The sequence below is a fragment of the Gracilinanus agilis genome, chromosome 3 (assembly GCF_016433145.1).
Source record: "Gracilinanus agilis isolate LMUSP501 chromosome 3, AgileGrace, whole genome shotgun sequence".
Taxonomy (NCBI): Eukaryota; Metazoa; Chordata; class Mammalia; order Didelphimorphia; family Didelphidae; genus Gracilinanus; species Gracilinanus agilis.
In genome coordinates this window covers 257681807-257697885 of record NC_058132.1, presented here as the reverse complement: position 1 = coordinate 257697885, position 16079 = coordinate 257681807, and the positions used below count along the sequence as shown (strand labels likewise).

Below are 16079 nucleotides of genomic sequence, written 5' to 3'. Positions count from 1 at the left end.
GGCATGTAATGTGAAATAGGCTCTCGATAGGTTATAAGAATCAGTTTTTTTCCTCCAGCCATCCTTTTCCTCCAAGCATCTGTTACATAAATATATGCTGTTAGGGGCAGCTAGAAAGCACAGTGGATAGAGTACTATGCCTTGAGTTAAAAGGACCTGTGTTCAAATGTGACCTCAGACACTTCCTAATTGATCCTAGACAAGTTACACCAACTTGATCACCTAGCTTTTGCTGCTCTTCTGTCTTGGAATTGAAACAAAGATGGAAGGTAATGGTTAAAAAGATACATATGCTCACCCTATACCAAGAAAAAGTCAAAATGGGTAAATGACTTAAATATAAAGAGTGGCATGTTGTATAAGGCTAATTAAAATGAATATGAATGGAAACATCACCTTGAGAGGTCACTCACCACTCCTGCTCTATTGTTATAATTTTATTTTTTTTAAATCCTTACTTTCTGTCTTGGAATCAATACTAGGTATTGTTTCTAAGGCAGAAGAGTGGTAAGGGCTAGGCAATGGGGGTGAAGTGACTTGCCCAGGTTCGCATAGCTAGGAAGAGACTGAGGCCAGATTTGAACCCAGGACCTCTTGTTTCTGGGTCTGACTCAATCCACTGTGCCACCCAGCTGTCCCCTAACTGATACAGTTTTAAATAGGATACCTGCTCATGTTATGACCCAGTCGCTATTCCAGGGTTCTAGAATGTTTTGAGAGAAAAAGGTCTCATCAAGTTACATCGCTTTTTAAATGAAATCTATTAAGAAGAGCAAAATCACCAGGAACAAGTGCCAATTTTCTTCTTACCATCAGTAAAACAGGCCTCCGGCTCATCTGAATTTTCAGGTTCAGCCACTGCTTCTTCTCTGTCCTCAGGGATAACATTATCAATTGTACTGCCTTCAGAGGAGCTAGATCGGTGTACTCGCTAAAAAAGAAAGAATAACCCCAACCACAAAAATGTTTTAGAATTAATTTAACAAAATACCCTTAGACTTTCATACTCAGAAGCATGCAACACAATATGCAAAACACTTAACAATACTGCGGCCATAGAAATGTATAAGCACACATTAAGGTTTAGAAACCTTACAATGTGTCTTTGCTTCATCTTTCTATCCATACCCTAGTGTGGCTTCTATTTCTGTTGATATGCACTATAAAATAAACATTTGTTAAAATTACCTTTGAAAAGAAAATAAATTTTTATCTAAAGCATTTTAAATAACTAATATTTTTTTAAAATAACAAATCAGAAAAAAATCAAGAGCAAGTTCTGACAATTTGTATCCTTCCTTCTTTGATGTAAAGAGAATATATGGTAGGGTGATATAGATTAGAATTAAATATATACATATGTACATATATACATAGCATTAGAATCAGAATTCAACTGGTCAATTAAATTTTCTCTTCCAATATCCTCTATTTGATCCATACAATTTAAAAGCATTTACACAAAAAGTCAAGGCACTAAATTTGTACACTTAAGTTGAGCATCACATGCGAGCTCTGTAACAAAGATTCAATGAAATCAAATATAATTGACTTACAGATGAGAGTAATGAACTTAAATTCCTTATGGTCATAAAATTAATTCTAATACAAAGAATTTATTTTTTCATCTCCATATTATGCCTAAACGTAAATAAGCATAGAAAAATCTTTTTGTTAGGAATACTATATATTAGCAGGAATATAAAAACTTTTTAAAATATAATTTTTAATTTAGTATTTATAAAAGCAAGAATAGCAGCTACTTTCTTAAATATTCATTTACAAATACATGTATTATCAATTTAAAAGTACCAAACTATGTGGCACATAATATTTTCTAATGAGAATTATAGATACATTTTTAGTACACTTAAATTAAGTGTTAACCATGCATCTCAAACAGAATTCTAAAAAACTACATGTTAGCTGAACCTAATCTGCAATTTAATATTTGCCATTAGGTTGAAATGATTTCTTGAAGGCTTTTACGGTCAGTTGCATATACTATATTAAATGACAGTAGTTGTGAGTGCATCTTTTGGCTAGACTATTATGATGTAGTTATCACATGGGATATGACATCCGTCAAAATTGCACAGATAAAAAATCCTGTATGAGAGAGGAATGATGTAAGCAGACACAGTCTCCATGAAACTCCAATGATCAGAAGAACAGGTGTACTGGCACTTTTCACTTTATAATAGGCATTAGAGGCATTATTCTCACTAGGTAGCTGTGCTGTGATTCAGGAGATCGATAACAAAAGTTACATGGAAGGAATCCATAATTTAGAAGCAAATGGAAATCTAGGAACCTAGGAGCTATGTGAATGAATATCCAGGAATACCCTTTCCCAAAGGTTGGGGAACCAAGCAAGCAGGAGAAACTAGTCAACAGTCAGTCAATAGGCAATTATTGTGTGCCTTCCATAAAGCAGGCACTGGGCTAAGTGGTAGGATTTTTTTTTAAGAGTAAAAGAGAAAAGTCTAACTGGTGTCAATATTAGTAACAAAAATAATTAGCCTGTGTGTGTGTGTGTGTGTGTGTGTGCACAAACACATATGTACATATACAACTGCATTTAAAATTTTGCTCTAGAACCAAGGTTGTGCAAAGGGATATTGCCCATTCTGCAGTGAAACAAATTACTATAGACATGTGAGATATCTGAAATATACCTTTCCCATACCTAAGGCTCTTAGATCCTGAAAATATGCTTTCAGATGGGTCATAGGAGGGAGGTCTTGCTCGTATCACAGGTTCAAATACATATATACATACACATATACATGCAGGTGCATATATGTATATAACATATGGATACATATAAACACATACACATTCTTATAATTGTCCCATTTAAAATTTGGGTTGATTGGGTAGTGTTTTTAGCATTTTAGTAACTGTATTTCATTAGAATTAGTTTCCTTGGTAATGCTATGTATTTTATTTTATGCATTTAGATACATTATTCCAAGGAGTCCATAGCATTTGTGAGGATATCAAATAGGTTTAAGACCCAAAAAAAGGTTAAGAATCCCCGATGCTAAACTATATGCATAGGCTTAAATAAAGTTTTTATTCTACATTTGAGATGTAAGTATATATATATATATATGTATATTTAATGGAGGAATTTTTAGATGCTGGTTAGTGAATTCAACTTGTGTAATTTAAATGCAGTTTTGAGCATTCTTTTTTGCTTTTAACATTAAATGTCAACAAATATAGCATATCCTAAGATAATTAAAGAAGAGAGTAAAATATACTTCTTTTAAGGTGTTGTTCACATTAAAAATCTTTTTTAGGTCAAATTTTATTATTTTAATCAATCACGGTAGGAATTCATTTGATTCGGAGCTGATAACAATCAGGACTATATGTCAATGCTACTTATTGGAGAGAAAACTATTATTTCCCAAACTCAATATTATTAGTAATTAGAATGTACTACACAGTGATGATTCCACGAAAAGGCATCATTTAAATGTATGTCACCTTACTTTTCCAAAATCAACATCAGATTACAAGCCTGATAAAAAATCACTTGCTATAGAAATAGCTTAATAAATATACAGAATATGAACATTCCATAAGGAAAAGGACTATTTATTCTGCTTTTTCTAATCTTATCTTTTTCAGTATTCACTATTTAGTTATGCTTCTGTTATAAAAGGCACTGATAAAGAATAATCAACTTGTTTTCACATAGTCAATAAGTTAATCTTGTATGCGACATTAAATATTCAATGTGTGCACATCGGTCACACTGATAGTGTGATTACCATAATAACTATGAAGGAGAGAAGGGTACAAGCATTTATTAAGTCCCTACTATGCTAGGCACTATTCTACGTGCCATACAAACATTATCCTGTATGATCTATTGTACTATGAATTCTATATCAACTAAGGAGGAAAAGATTATCTTTATTATAGAAAGAAAACTAAAATATGCAGTAATGGATATAGATTCACATCTCAACTCTAATTAGTACCTACAAGTTTCCTTATTTGTAAAACTATGGTATTGGAGTATTAAATCTTTTAAAGTCCTTTTCAGCTCCAAATCTATTTTCATATAGTTCTATGATTTATGGGAAAACAGACAAGAATCACTAGAGACAAGACTGTATGGAGAGGTTGTGATATACACAAATGGACTAAATACATATTATACAAATTAAATCACAGATGCAAAAGGTCAAAACAGGAAACTGAAAATGTTCACATGAAGATATTTTTTTCCACAAAAGACTTCTGATGCTTCATCCGGGTTTGGGGTGATCCTGGGGATTTCCAAGACTATAACATCAAGACTATGTCAGGTGACTGGTTCTATCAAGATAGAAAGACCTTTAATTTGGCCTTGGTGTCAGATGATGTCTCTTAGCCAACGATGAATGGGGTTAATTTCAGAAAAAGTTCATCCCAAGATGATTATTTTTTAATTATGCTAATCTATTTAACAAATAAAAATGCTAAAACAGCCCTCAGTGCTATTTAATTTTATTCCATTAAATTACTTTTCTTCACTTCATCACTTGGCAGTAAACATGGCAGGAGAGTGTGAAAGTGAAGATAATGATAAGAATATCACACTGATTTAAGAATTTGTATGGAATATAAAATCTTTAGCTAATGGCCAATTTATTCCTGGTGGAACTAAATCCTCTCCATATTTGGCAACAAAAGTAGTCTGCTGCAACAGAACTTAGCTGATTTGCTTATGACTGGTCATGGGCCATGACTATCCAAGTGATTCTTGTATGGTGAGTGAAAGTAGGTATTAGAAAAAGCCAGAGAAACATGATAGACTGAGACATAAAGAGAAGTGACAGAAACTAACAGACTAATCACATAAAGACACAAGAAATGTGATGAACTAAGCAAAGGCCAAGAAGTAGAGTCAAAATTCAATGACCTAACTAGAATAGTTGTGAAATAAAGGCAGGGAATCACATGAGCACAAATGAATGCAATCAGTTTGGTCAAGATGTCTTATTGTGAACCACCAAAAAAAGATAAACTTTAATTAAAGACTTTCTGTTTTGTTTTGCATATTGTCTATAATGACAGAAATTAGAATATATAAAAATGAGCAATGGCATTCACTGAATTTAGGTGTTTTCAACCTTATGGTATTTTTAAAAAAGATTCCCATTAAAAAGCTTTATTACCAAATCCATTAAGTCTAATTTTTTTAAATATGCTGAAGATAAATGATATATTTTAAAGTGCTATTCTCAAAGAAGTTCTAAAATATTTTCAAATTCTTAGCCAAATGAAAACCATGATTCATGTTTTCTTGAAGTAATCTAGTATGTAGTTTAAAAGTATTTTGTTAATATATGAAGAAGCAAAAAAAAGTAAAATGTAAGAGGGGGCAGCTAGGTGGCTCAATGGACAGAGAGCCTTGCCTGGAGATAGGAATCCCTGGGTCCAAATCTGACCACAGACGGTCCCTAACACTGACTCTGGGCAAGTCTTGATTAGTATTGATTCAAAAACAGGAGGTAAGGGTTTAAAAAATAACGCATAAGTTTAAAAAATCATTTAAAATCTTTCTTGTAACCTTGACAAAGATGCTTAACTTTCTCAAAGTTATGTATGTCAAGTTAGAAATAAAAAGGGATCTCTTTTCATTTCACTCCCAGATAGAAGTACTTTTGTGGTAGGCTTTTGTGGAATCTGCAATACTTTTATTTTACTGGTTCTAGCCTGCTATAAATTTTTCTAAAGTTTAGAAAGAAATTGTTTTCTAATGGAATACTGCCTCTAAGACATTTCAATTTTAATATAAAATATACTAACAAAATAAAGCATTAAAGTTAGCAGTAAACAGAGAAATCAGAATGTGCCAACACATTTTTCATTATTAAGTAACACAATCTAAAGCTGTGTATTTTTATTTGCCCATAATTAATCTTTGATAAAGTTATGCTTTCATCATTCCAAAATGGATTATAGTGATATAGATGTCACAGCAATGGCAGGCTATATTGATGTCATGAACTGGATTATAAAACAAAATATTTTCAAGAATACAACTATTTTAAAGAAAAAGCCATTATATTTCAAATATTTAAAGTGTCCACTGAGGTTGAAACTGAATACTCATGTTTTCTTGTCATATTTATTTATAATAGCAGCATTATATAAAGAAATCTGTAGCAGCTTTGGCAAATTAGAGTATGTATTTTTTAGCTGACTTATGTAAACCCAATGTGTCCCAAAAGTCTTTTATTATTTAATTTTTTTAAACTTGTACCTTCCATCTTACAACTAATACTGTTTATTGTTTCTAAGGCAGAAAAATGGTAAGGGCTAGGCAATGGAGTTAAGTGACTTGCCCAGGGTCACAAAGCTAGGAAGTGTCTGAGGCCACATTTGAACCCAGGAACTCTCATCTCTGGGCCTGACTCTCAATCCACTGAGCCACCCAGCTGCCCCCATGTCTGAAAGGTCTTATTAAAAATTTAAATAATTTTTGAGACATTTTGGGACAGGCCTTCACCTGTAAAAAGAATAAACATATGAGACTTAATTTAAAAAAAAAGGTATTTGAGAAACTGAGAAGAAAGGAACTGTGTAGATCTAAGTCATTTTTAGTATGACTGTTAAAATTCTAACTAGGACTATAACTCACAGGCTGTCTTAGCATGAAAATATGGAGTAGTTTTATAAAGTTGCAGTAATAATTAAATGAAATAAAGTGAATAGCTGTATCTAAAGCATGTTAATTTTCGTCGCACCTCATAAATTATTGAGAAACATAATAATATAATACTTAAGATTGTTATTTTTTCTACTGATCCTTGTCAACCTAAATTACAAATATTATGACAAGATTAAAATGGAGTATTTAACTCGTATTACAAATAAATATATCATATTTTATTCAACAGTGAAATATTGCATGAGTCCTTAATTTCCTTCATAAATAAAATCTAGCAGAAAGTGAAGAAGAAAGTGAACCCAGAGATATTTAAATCCCCCACTTTGTGATCTGGGGCAAATGGCATATTACATATCTTATTGCTACAGTTTCCTTTTCTGAAAAAGTATAGTTGGGATACTGGTTTTGGAGTAAGCAGATTTAAATTCTGGACTTTCAGAGTTGTCAGAGTCTTCAATGGCTATCTAATTCATCTTATAGGAATTCCCTGTTCTAACAAACCAAATAAATGGTTATTTAGGTCTTCGAAGATCTGTAACGTGGCACTGTCCCTGGAAGTAACCCATTCTGTTTCTGAGGAGCTCTTAGGAAGTTTTTACTTGACATCAAGTGTAAATTAAATTCTTTACAACTTCTACCCAGTCCCTTCTCTGACACAATTGAATTACATTAACCTGGGCAAGTCCTTTAAACTAGCTGAGCCTCAGTTTCCTCATTTGAAAAAATGCTTGCTAAGTGCTATATAAAGACTAGTTATTCTTTTTAACCAGAAATATCTGGCTGGATCCAGGAAACAGATGTCTTCTAGATTAAACTAAAAATTCTTAAAACTTATTTCATTTTTTTACCACTTTCTGCTGGAAATTTAGGCCATATTTTTTTTGTCCAGTAAAACCAGAATTCATATACCAATTATGTGAATCCTCTTTATCTAAAATGAAGGTTATAACACTCTGGTTGAGCATTCTTTAAAAATGGACTTCTATTCAACATTTTCCCCCAACTATGTCTTGCTTTGGAAATGAAATTTCAATGAACAAAAATTGGAAAAGTGATACAAGATATATATATATATACATATATATATATATATATATATATAGTGTATTCAAAAATGGAAAAAAGGGTTTAATTGGCCAAAGTCTTCAAGTTCAATGGTGTTTTAATGGCTTCTGTTACACCCAATTTCTCACTTTTATAATCCAAATGGTAAAAACCGTTTGAACATGCAGTTGAGTACGTCAAAGTATTACATAGATGTATCAAAGAACTGTCAGCAAGAGAATCACAAAATATGATGCACTGCCCCGAGAACATGCTGTGATATGAACCATAACCAGGTTATGGAAGAGTTGTGCATAATTTTGCATTATTGCAATGGACTTGGCAGGACTATATTTCAGCTTAATGGCATGCAAGACAATCAAGAGACACTGAAAAAAATATCATATATGTATGATTTTTTTTAAGATAACCTGTGTAAAAGTTGTCATATTTTTCTCTGCCTGGTTTAAAACACCAGAACTGCATCCTTGATTTATCCACCTTGTTTTTTACCCCTGTGAGAAGTAAGAATGTAAGGTGATGAAGGTTATACATGTAGTATAGAAGTCTAGAAGCTTCACCCTCTAAAATTAGGTTTATTTTTTCAGTATGACTGAAAATAAATAAGATACTATATCTGCATAAATTATACTTACTCATACAACTAAAATATGAGATAATGCTCTTAATTATATTCCTGAAGAAAACTTTGAAAGTCATTTGAAATCCACTCAACATAATCTTAAAATGCAATTTACAAAAGGAAAAAAAAGAAACAGACTAAGAAACCACATAATCTCATCATCTGGTAATTCAGGAGGAGAACTGTATGAATTTAGGTATAACATTTTATATCTGTTGCAATGCTATATAACCTTCAGAGCATCTGGGTGCTACAATGAATATAATGCTGGGCCTGGAGTCAGGAAAACCTGAGTTCAAATCCATATTCAGGTGCTGGCTATGTGACCCTGGGCAAGTCACTTGACTCTCTGTGCCTCAGTTTCCTCAATTATAAAATAGAATGCTATTATAGCACCTCTTTTGCAGGGTTTGTGTGAAGATCAAATGAGGTAAAACACTTTACACAGTGCCTGACACAGAGCAGATGCTATATAAATGCTTATTTCCTTTTTCTTCCCTCCTCCCCAATTCTCCCTCCCATACAACCTTAACAAAAATATCTAATATTTAAGATAGAAAACTTTCTGTTTTTGTAATATCTGCACAAACACAATAAAAAAAAAACACAAGTAACTAGCATCAAATGTGTAGAAATAAGTTAACCAACTCAAAATCTGTAGAGAATCCTCTTCCTTGAAAGAAAGAAAAGCTTACATCCCTGAATGAGCCTACATTGATGTCAGAATCTACTGGCCAACTAATAACTAGATAATAACACCAATGTAAAAATATTTACACTAAATTCTAAGAATATTTTAAAAATCAATAGAAATATGGAACCAAATAATCTTAAGAAATATTAATAATAAGGTTTTCTTTTGTAAGATAATATATTAAAAATGAAATCTCCATGGTACACAAGTATAATGAGACTCAGGCACACAAAACAAATATGTAGAGTTGATTATTATTTCAAATATTTAAAATTATGGATGAAATGATATTAAGAATGTTACTTTCTTAAACAAATGCTCTTACCTGTTTTACAGAATCTCAGAGTTGAAATCAACCTCAGAGGTTACCTAGTCCAAATTGTAAGAAACCCTTTTATAACATTTCACCATTCTTCTTTCCCCCCACCAAAATAAGTTGTCTAGCACCCAATTAAGGAAGTCTCAAGTCATCCAATCCACTTTTATATTTTACTAATTGGAAGGAAGTTTCTCAAGCTAATATTTTCCTCTGAAATATCCAAACTCATGAGTCTTATTTCTACCTTTCTGCTCTTAAGATATTTCACTATATTTTTTCAGTCCTCTCCAACTCTAGGTTTTTGCTTTTGTAGAATAAAAATGCCTTTAGTTCCTTTAACTAGTCCATATATAACAAAATTTTTATTCTCCTGGTTATTCTGGTGATTTTCATCTGCCCCATGCTCTGTAGTAAAATGTAATTTCTTTAATTGTCAAAGATTTAATTTTTCACCATTTGTATCACTGGTACCTGGCATAGTTCCTTGAACATGTTAAGGACTTAATGAATATTTGAATTGAATTAAGTTCCCTGTGTACCCAGGTAAGAAATGAAGAGGATAATGATGATTACATTGGGAGAATAAATAACTGATTGGAATATAGATAGGATGTGGCAATTGCTCCTGAATGAAGGCACCATCAATAACTTTTTTACATTAATTGTAATTGTTTTTGAAATAAACGTTGTTCCTATTTTTTTTTGTTTTATGTTAAGCCAAATTCTTATTTCCCAAAATGGCTGCAAGTGCAATCATATCTTTATGCCATGTCTTTAAATTTTAAGGTATCTATGTTTTTACCTTTTTCAAATGCATTAACTGTGAGTAATTAACCAAAGTAACTATCTTTTGAGCTGGCCAAGTAAAAGGGCTGACTTAAAGAGAAATAACTAGTATATACTTGAATAGTTCATGAGTTCTTTTTAAAATTAATTATTTTTCAGATCATGAGTTCTTAAGAAAATCAAAACTTTAAAAAAAAAAACAACAAATATCTCAATCAGTAGGGCTTGAAGACAAGTATGGATTCTGTTGCAGAGTCACTACAAATGTTAAAAATTCATCCAGAGTGAGCAAGTCTGGATGAATTTTACAGACACTAAATGTAAAAATTACAAAGGGGAAAAGGTGACATAATATTTTTAAAATAAAACGTACACAGTGAGAGTCCTTAGGGACCTGGAGCCCATGCAGTTGGGAAACACTGGTTTAGACAGACTATGAATTTGGTAACTAATAATTTTTCTTAGGAGATGATTTTTCAGTGATTTGGTATTAACTTGGTCTATTGTTATCTGAGAGTATTTGAAATATGATCATATAAATTTAATGTTTATCACTTAATTAGATGAAGTAATTGAACATATCCATATTGCTGTCAGTTGTCCTTATTTAGCAGATCAGAAAAAAGCACTTGTTAAGTATTTATTACTACATTCAAGAAATTGTGCTAAGTACTATTTAGGGAATAGATAGTTATTTAGGTCTTATAGAAAAGGAGTCGTATCCTAAGGACAAAATTTCTGTGAAATTAAATATGAGAGTATGTTTATGGGTGAAAAGTAAATGCTAGTAAGAGAAGATAAAGAATTATTCTCTGGATATTCTAAGGTTTAGAAAGTGAAAATAAAATAAACACAATGAATGAGGTAGCAATGTAGTCTACTATTGTCAAAAATATAATCCTGGATAACAATAATGGTAATATGAAATGAAAAACTAACCAATTGTCAACAAACAAAAATATAAATAGAAATAAGAGTCTCTGTCCCTAGGATCTTAAAAACAGGAATACAATTATTACCTATTGTAACAGATTAGTAACTAATCTGCCCAAACACAGTGGTCAAGATCAGAATATTTAGCAAGATGTATTCCAATGTTATGACGTTATTACTTCCTTCTAGAATATGATAAACAACATATTATACACAATAATGAAAACAGGTTTGGCAAATGCTAGTTTTTAAACAAACAAAAAAGACCTTGGAGCAGTTCTGCATTTTTTCAAATAATAATTAGGAACTGTATTCTTTTCCTGAATTTCAATTACATGTCGATTTTGACATACAATCACATTCACTTTAGCTTAATATAGTAAATACAGATGTTGAAATAATTGAAAAGAATTCTAAACCAAATTTTTTTGCCAGGAGAGATCTTCATAGATTTAGTAAACTTACAGTCTTACTCCATCACTAACTCTAGTTACTTCACTTTTCAAAGAATAAATAGGTAAAAACAATTTGTCTTACTATCTTGAAAAGATCCTTTCTTCCTAGTTTTTAAAGTAACTAGAATAAATACAAATCTGTCCTTTTATCTCTCAAATTCAGAATGATAAGTAATTTTAAATTTACCTTGCCTACAGGATTAAACAATACTGTAGGCTGTGGTATTGGAAATTCGGGAGTTCTTGAACTAATTTTGAGGTCCTTGATCTAAACTTTCTGTGGACATTTAGGGGTCTTTCAAACTATATTTCCCATGATTCCTGGCTTGCATAATCATGTAGGCAGAAAGCGTAATAACGTAGATAGAAGGATAAATAGTGAGAGACTGGATTGGTACTTCTTCTTCTGGTGATTTTGGAGCAGAGCCAGGATAGGGAAGGGAGGTAACAGGGCACATCTTTCAAATTGACTCTTAATATGGCACCAACTATGTCACCTCCCTCAAACTCTAGTGGCTTCTTATTGCCTCCAAATATAAAATCTTGTACAAAGAACCTCATAATTTCATTTTTCTCTACGCCACCTTTCCAGTCTTCTTACATCTTACTCCCCATCTCATACTCTTTAATCCACTGACAATGGACTTCTGACTATTGCATGAATAATATAGTCCATCTCTCAGTTCCAGCTTTTTTCTCTGGCTGTCTTCCTTGCTTGGAATACACTCCCCCTGATAAAAGGAAATTCTTGGTTCTCTTTGTCTATTCTGAGTTTACACTTGTCAAAAGGGAATCCTTTGTTCTCTTTGTCTAGTTGGAGTTAAAACTTCGGTTAATAATAACTTAAATACCCCTACTTACTACCCCACTAGATTGTGAGGACAGGATTAACTCTTCCTTGTCTACTTTTAATTAATCAACAAAAGCAGAATAAAATCATACTTAACCCTAAAGTAAGGGAAACTCTTTCTAAAGGAGTTTGTACCTCCAAAAGGAAGATACCCCCACTTAACCTTAAGTAGGGAGAAGTCTGCAACTCACCTGATAAACTGGATGACAACTCAGAAATGTGTGAATCCTAGGAGAATTGACACTTTTGGAGTTGACAAGTCAATCCCACAGACACTGCCCCTGGGCAGGGCTGGACAATTTGGAAACTGTGATTGGCCCCTGTGAAGAGGGCCAGGAACAGGAAACCACCATAAAAGCCATGAAATCCTTGAGCTGGGGCAGTCTCAGGAAGCTGAGTCTCAGGGAGAGTGTCTCCTGGAGATAGTCTTCAAGGGAACTTCACTGGAGACTTCCATGTGAATCATGGCTTCAACTTAGATTCTGACTCCTAGACTACTTCCTTGGATGAGTGAAAAGGGCTGAATCATTCCTAGTTTTCTAAGAGACTAGCTTTCATCTTGGAGGAGGCCTTGTAGTTACTACTGGCCCTCCTGGCTGAGGTCTAGTATAGGTATTTTCTCTAACCTCTCTCATATTTCTCTACTTTATTGTTTCCCCTCTAAATTAGCAAATAAACTTCTGACTTGAGATATAATAACTGTGGCGACAACATTATTTCATATAATTTAAGTCCAACCAATTTAACCTTTACACCCTCCTCATCTCTGCCTTCTGTCTTCCTTCCAATCCAAAATAAAGTTTCGTTTTCTACAGAAAACATTTCCTAACCTCTTTTAATTCTAGGGTCCTCCCTATATTAATTTTAATTCATTCTGTAAATAGCTTTTAATTCATTCTGTATCTAGTTTGTTCATACATATTTGTTTGCTTGTTTCCTCTGTCATTAAACTGTGAGCTACTTGACAACAGAGACTTTGACCTATTTTTGAATTCTTAGCAATTAACCCAGTTTCTGGCATTCTACCGATGTAAATAAATATGACTGACTAAAAAAGTGGCTAAAAAATAATCAGATTAGAGAACTCAGAGTGAAGACCTTAACACTTAAAAATGTGCCAGGCCAGTGCTACTCCTCCCCTGTCTCAAAACAGAGAAAATTTTCAAGTAATTACTAGTGTTCATTTAGTATGTTAATGTCTCCAAAATACTTTACAAATATTGTATCTTTGTATACTCATAATGACATTGGGAGACAAATGACATTATTATCCCCAATTTTCAGATGAAAAAACTGAGGCTCAGTGAGATTAAATGGATTGCCCAAGGTCAAACAGCTAGTAAGTATCTGAGGTAGAATTTGAACTTGGTTTTTTCCTGATCCCAGGTCCAGTTCTTGATCTGCTATACCACCTAAGTGCTTAATAATGTACCCTTAATACTTAAATGAAAACTACAACAGGAACCAAAGAAAACTTCCAGCTCAATGGATCATAAAAAGAATCAGTTAAGGCACCCTCAACCACAAAAACAACAAACTAATAAAAAGAAGAAAATATTTTTCTTCCTTAAAAAATCATTAAAGCAGTTTTGGATTGTCTTACTTGTAATGCTTCCTTTAGAGGCCTGTGATTATTCCTATTGTAACAAAACAAAACAACAACAACAAAAACTCCCAAGCTATGAGTTTTATAGCATCTGAAAATTCACCAAACATTCAGATTTGTTTCACTTTTGCAGCAACTCAAGGTAGCTAATATAATCTAGCCACAGAATCAGTCATGTGTCAAGAAGAAACATTTTAGGAACTACTCTAGGAAATAAATACATATTTCCATAAAATTGCAAAAATGAATTTTTTTTCAAAATTTCAAAAATGAAAATTTTTTATAAAATTGCAAAAATTAAGAAAAATGCAAGTGAAAAAATGAAAAAGAACTTTTTGATTCCTTTCTTTCCATTTCAATTCTATATTCTTTATGAAGAGAAAAGTTATCACAGGCTAGCAGATGACTTCTTAGTAATTAGGATAAATAAGCGACATGATGTAGCGGAAAGTATCTTGAACTTCAACTGAGAAATTATGTGAGTTCAGATATTACCTTGACATATACTAGCTGAATGATTAGCCTATATAATTTAACCTCTGATCCTCAGTTTCCCAATTTATATATCATTTGAATGTAATATGTAAAAGTGAAATAGCCCCAAAGCACTTTATATTGTTTTTCAGTTGTTTCAGCAGCGTCTGAGTTTTCATGACTCCATTTGGAGTTTTCTTGGCAAAGATACAAGAGTGGTTTGTCATTTCTTTCTCAGGCTTGTTTTACAGATGAAGAGAGGCTGATTTGAACTCAAGAAGATGAGTTTTCCTGACTACAGGCCCAGCACTCTATCCACTGTGCCATCTAGATTCTCCTAAGGGGCACTACATAAAAAATGGCTATTAACAAAAAGGAATAACTTCATAATTTGGTTAGTATAATTACTCTGAATTATTTTAGTTCTCTTCTTTTGTAAGAAATGAGCCCCAGCTATTAGTCAGACTTGACAGTTAAGCTAAACTAATAAATACTGACTTCTTAAGTAACCTATATATTTAGTAACTTGATAAGATTTAATCCTGTAGTAGCAGATAAATTAGAGTTAAGAAATATGTCTTCAAAGGAATAAGAAGGTATCAAATTAAGCTCAAGATGCTAAATTTTAATTTTCTAAATTCTAACAGAAACTACAAGTTTCGCTAGGTTGACCTATAGTGACCTCTCCTGAATGATGCTTCCAAAACAAAAGTTCACAGATTGACAGATGTGAAATTTAACCCAATAAAATAAAAAATCGAGAAACTCCTTAATGTTCCTGATCTGTCCACACTCTAAAAGTTGGAAATAATGGGAAAAAAATTGTATGGAAGAAACCCTGGGAAATACTGTGGTCAAATGACTTGCCTAGTCCAACTGAATTATGTTAAAAATTACTTTCTTTAGATTTCTTTAACTTTTCATAATTTATAAAACTATAAATTAAGCTTTGTAAATCACTTATTGATCACTTAAGTCAGCAGGTCTGATTTAACTGGCCAACTGCTGGCTTTGTTTATTAAATAATTGTGTTCAAAAGTTTTCTGCCTCAGATTTTACCTTTTTAGATAAATTAAAAATTACTATTGTTTGGACTTAAAATTCTATGAAATTTTCACTCACTTAAATAAGTCTATCACGAGTAGCAATGAAATTAAATCATTTTACAAATAGAAAATAGTTCTACTTTAATAAGTTCTCCCTTTCATAGAATTCCTTCTTATCTCCCTTCAACTGGTCCAATTTCCACTAATCCTATAAGGTTTTCTCAAGTTTCAGCTCCTTCGTGAGGTCATATTAGTTGCCTCTCCTCTGAACTCTCAAAGCATTTGTCCATTATGATTCAACATTTCATCATAATTTGTTTTTGAGATTTTTTTGTGTTAGTCTTTAATCTATAACAAGACTATAAACTCACTGAGGCCATCTCTTACCTTCTGTGAATACTACTATCCTCAGCAAAATTCTGAACTTAAGAGTCCATATTCAGTTTTAACTGATGATTGGTTGAAAAGTTCTCTAGCATATGACTTAATACAAATAACTTTCTTAAATAGAACTTGAAAATAAACTAAATATTTTCCCTACAAAGATAAG

At 32.4% G+C, this 16079-nt stretch overlaps 1 protein-coding gene across 2 annotated transcripts in view; it reads right to left on the bottom strand.

The window, feature by feature from the left end:
- Positions 1-16079, bottom strand: part of LOC123239271 (sodium channel protein type 9 subunit alpha) — a 110732-nt gene that overhangs the window by 54805 nt on the left and 39848 nt on the right. For both annotated transcript variants that reach the window (XM_044666524.1, XM_044666525.1), the window contains exon 17: positions 811-931. In XM_044666524.1, the coding sequence (XP_044522459.1) occupies positions 811-931 (121 nt within the window). The remainder of the gene's footprint in view (positions 1-810; positions 932-16079) is intronic.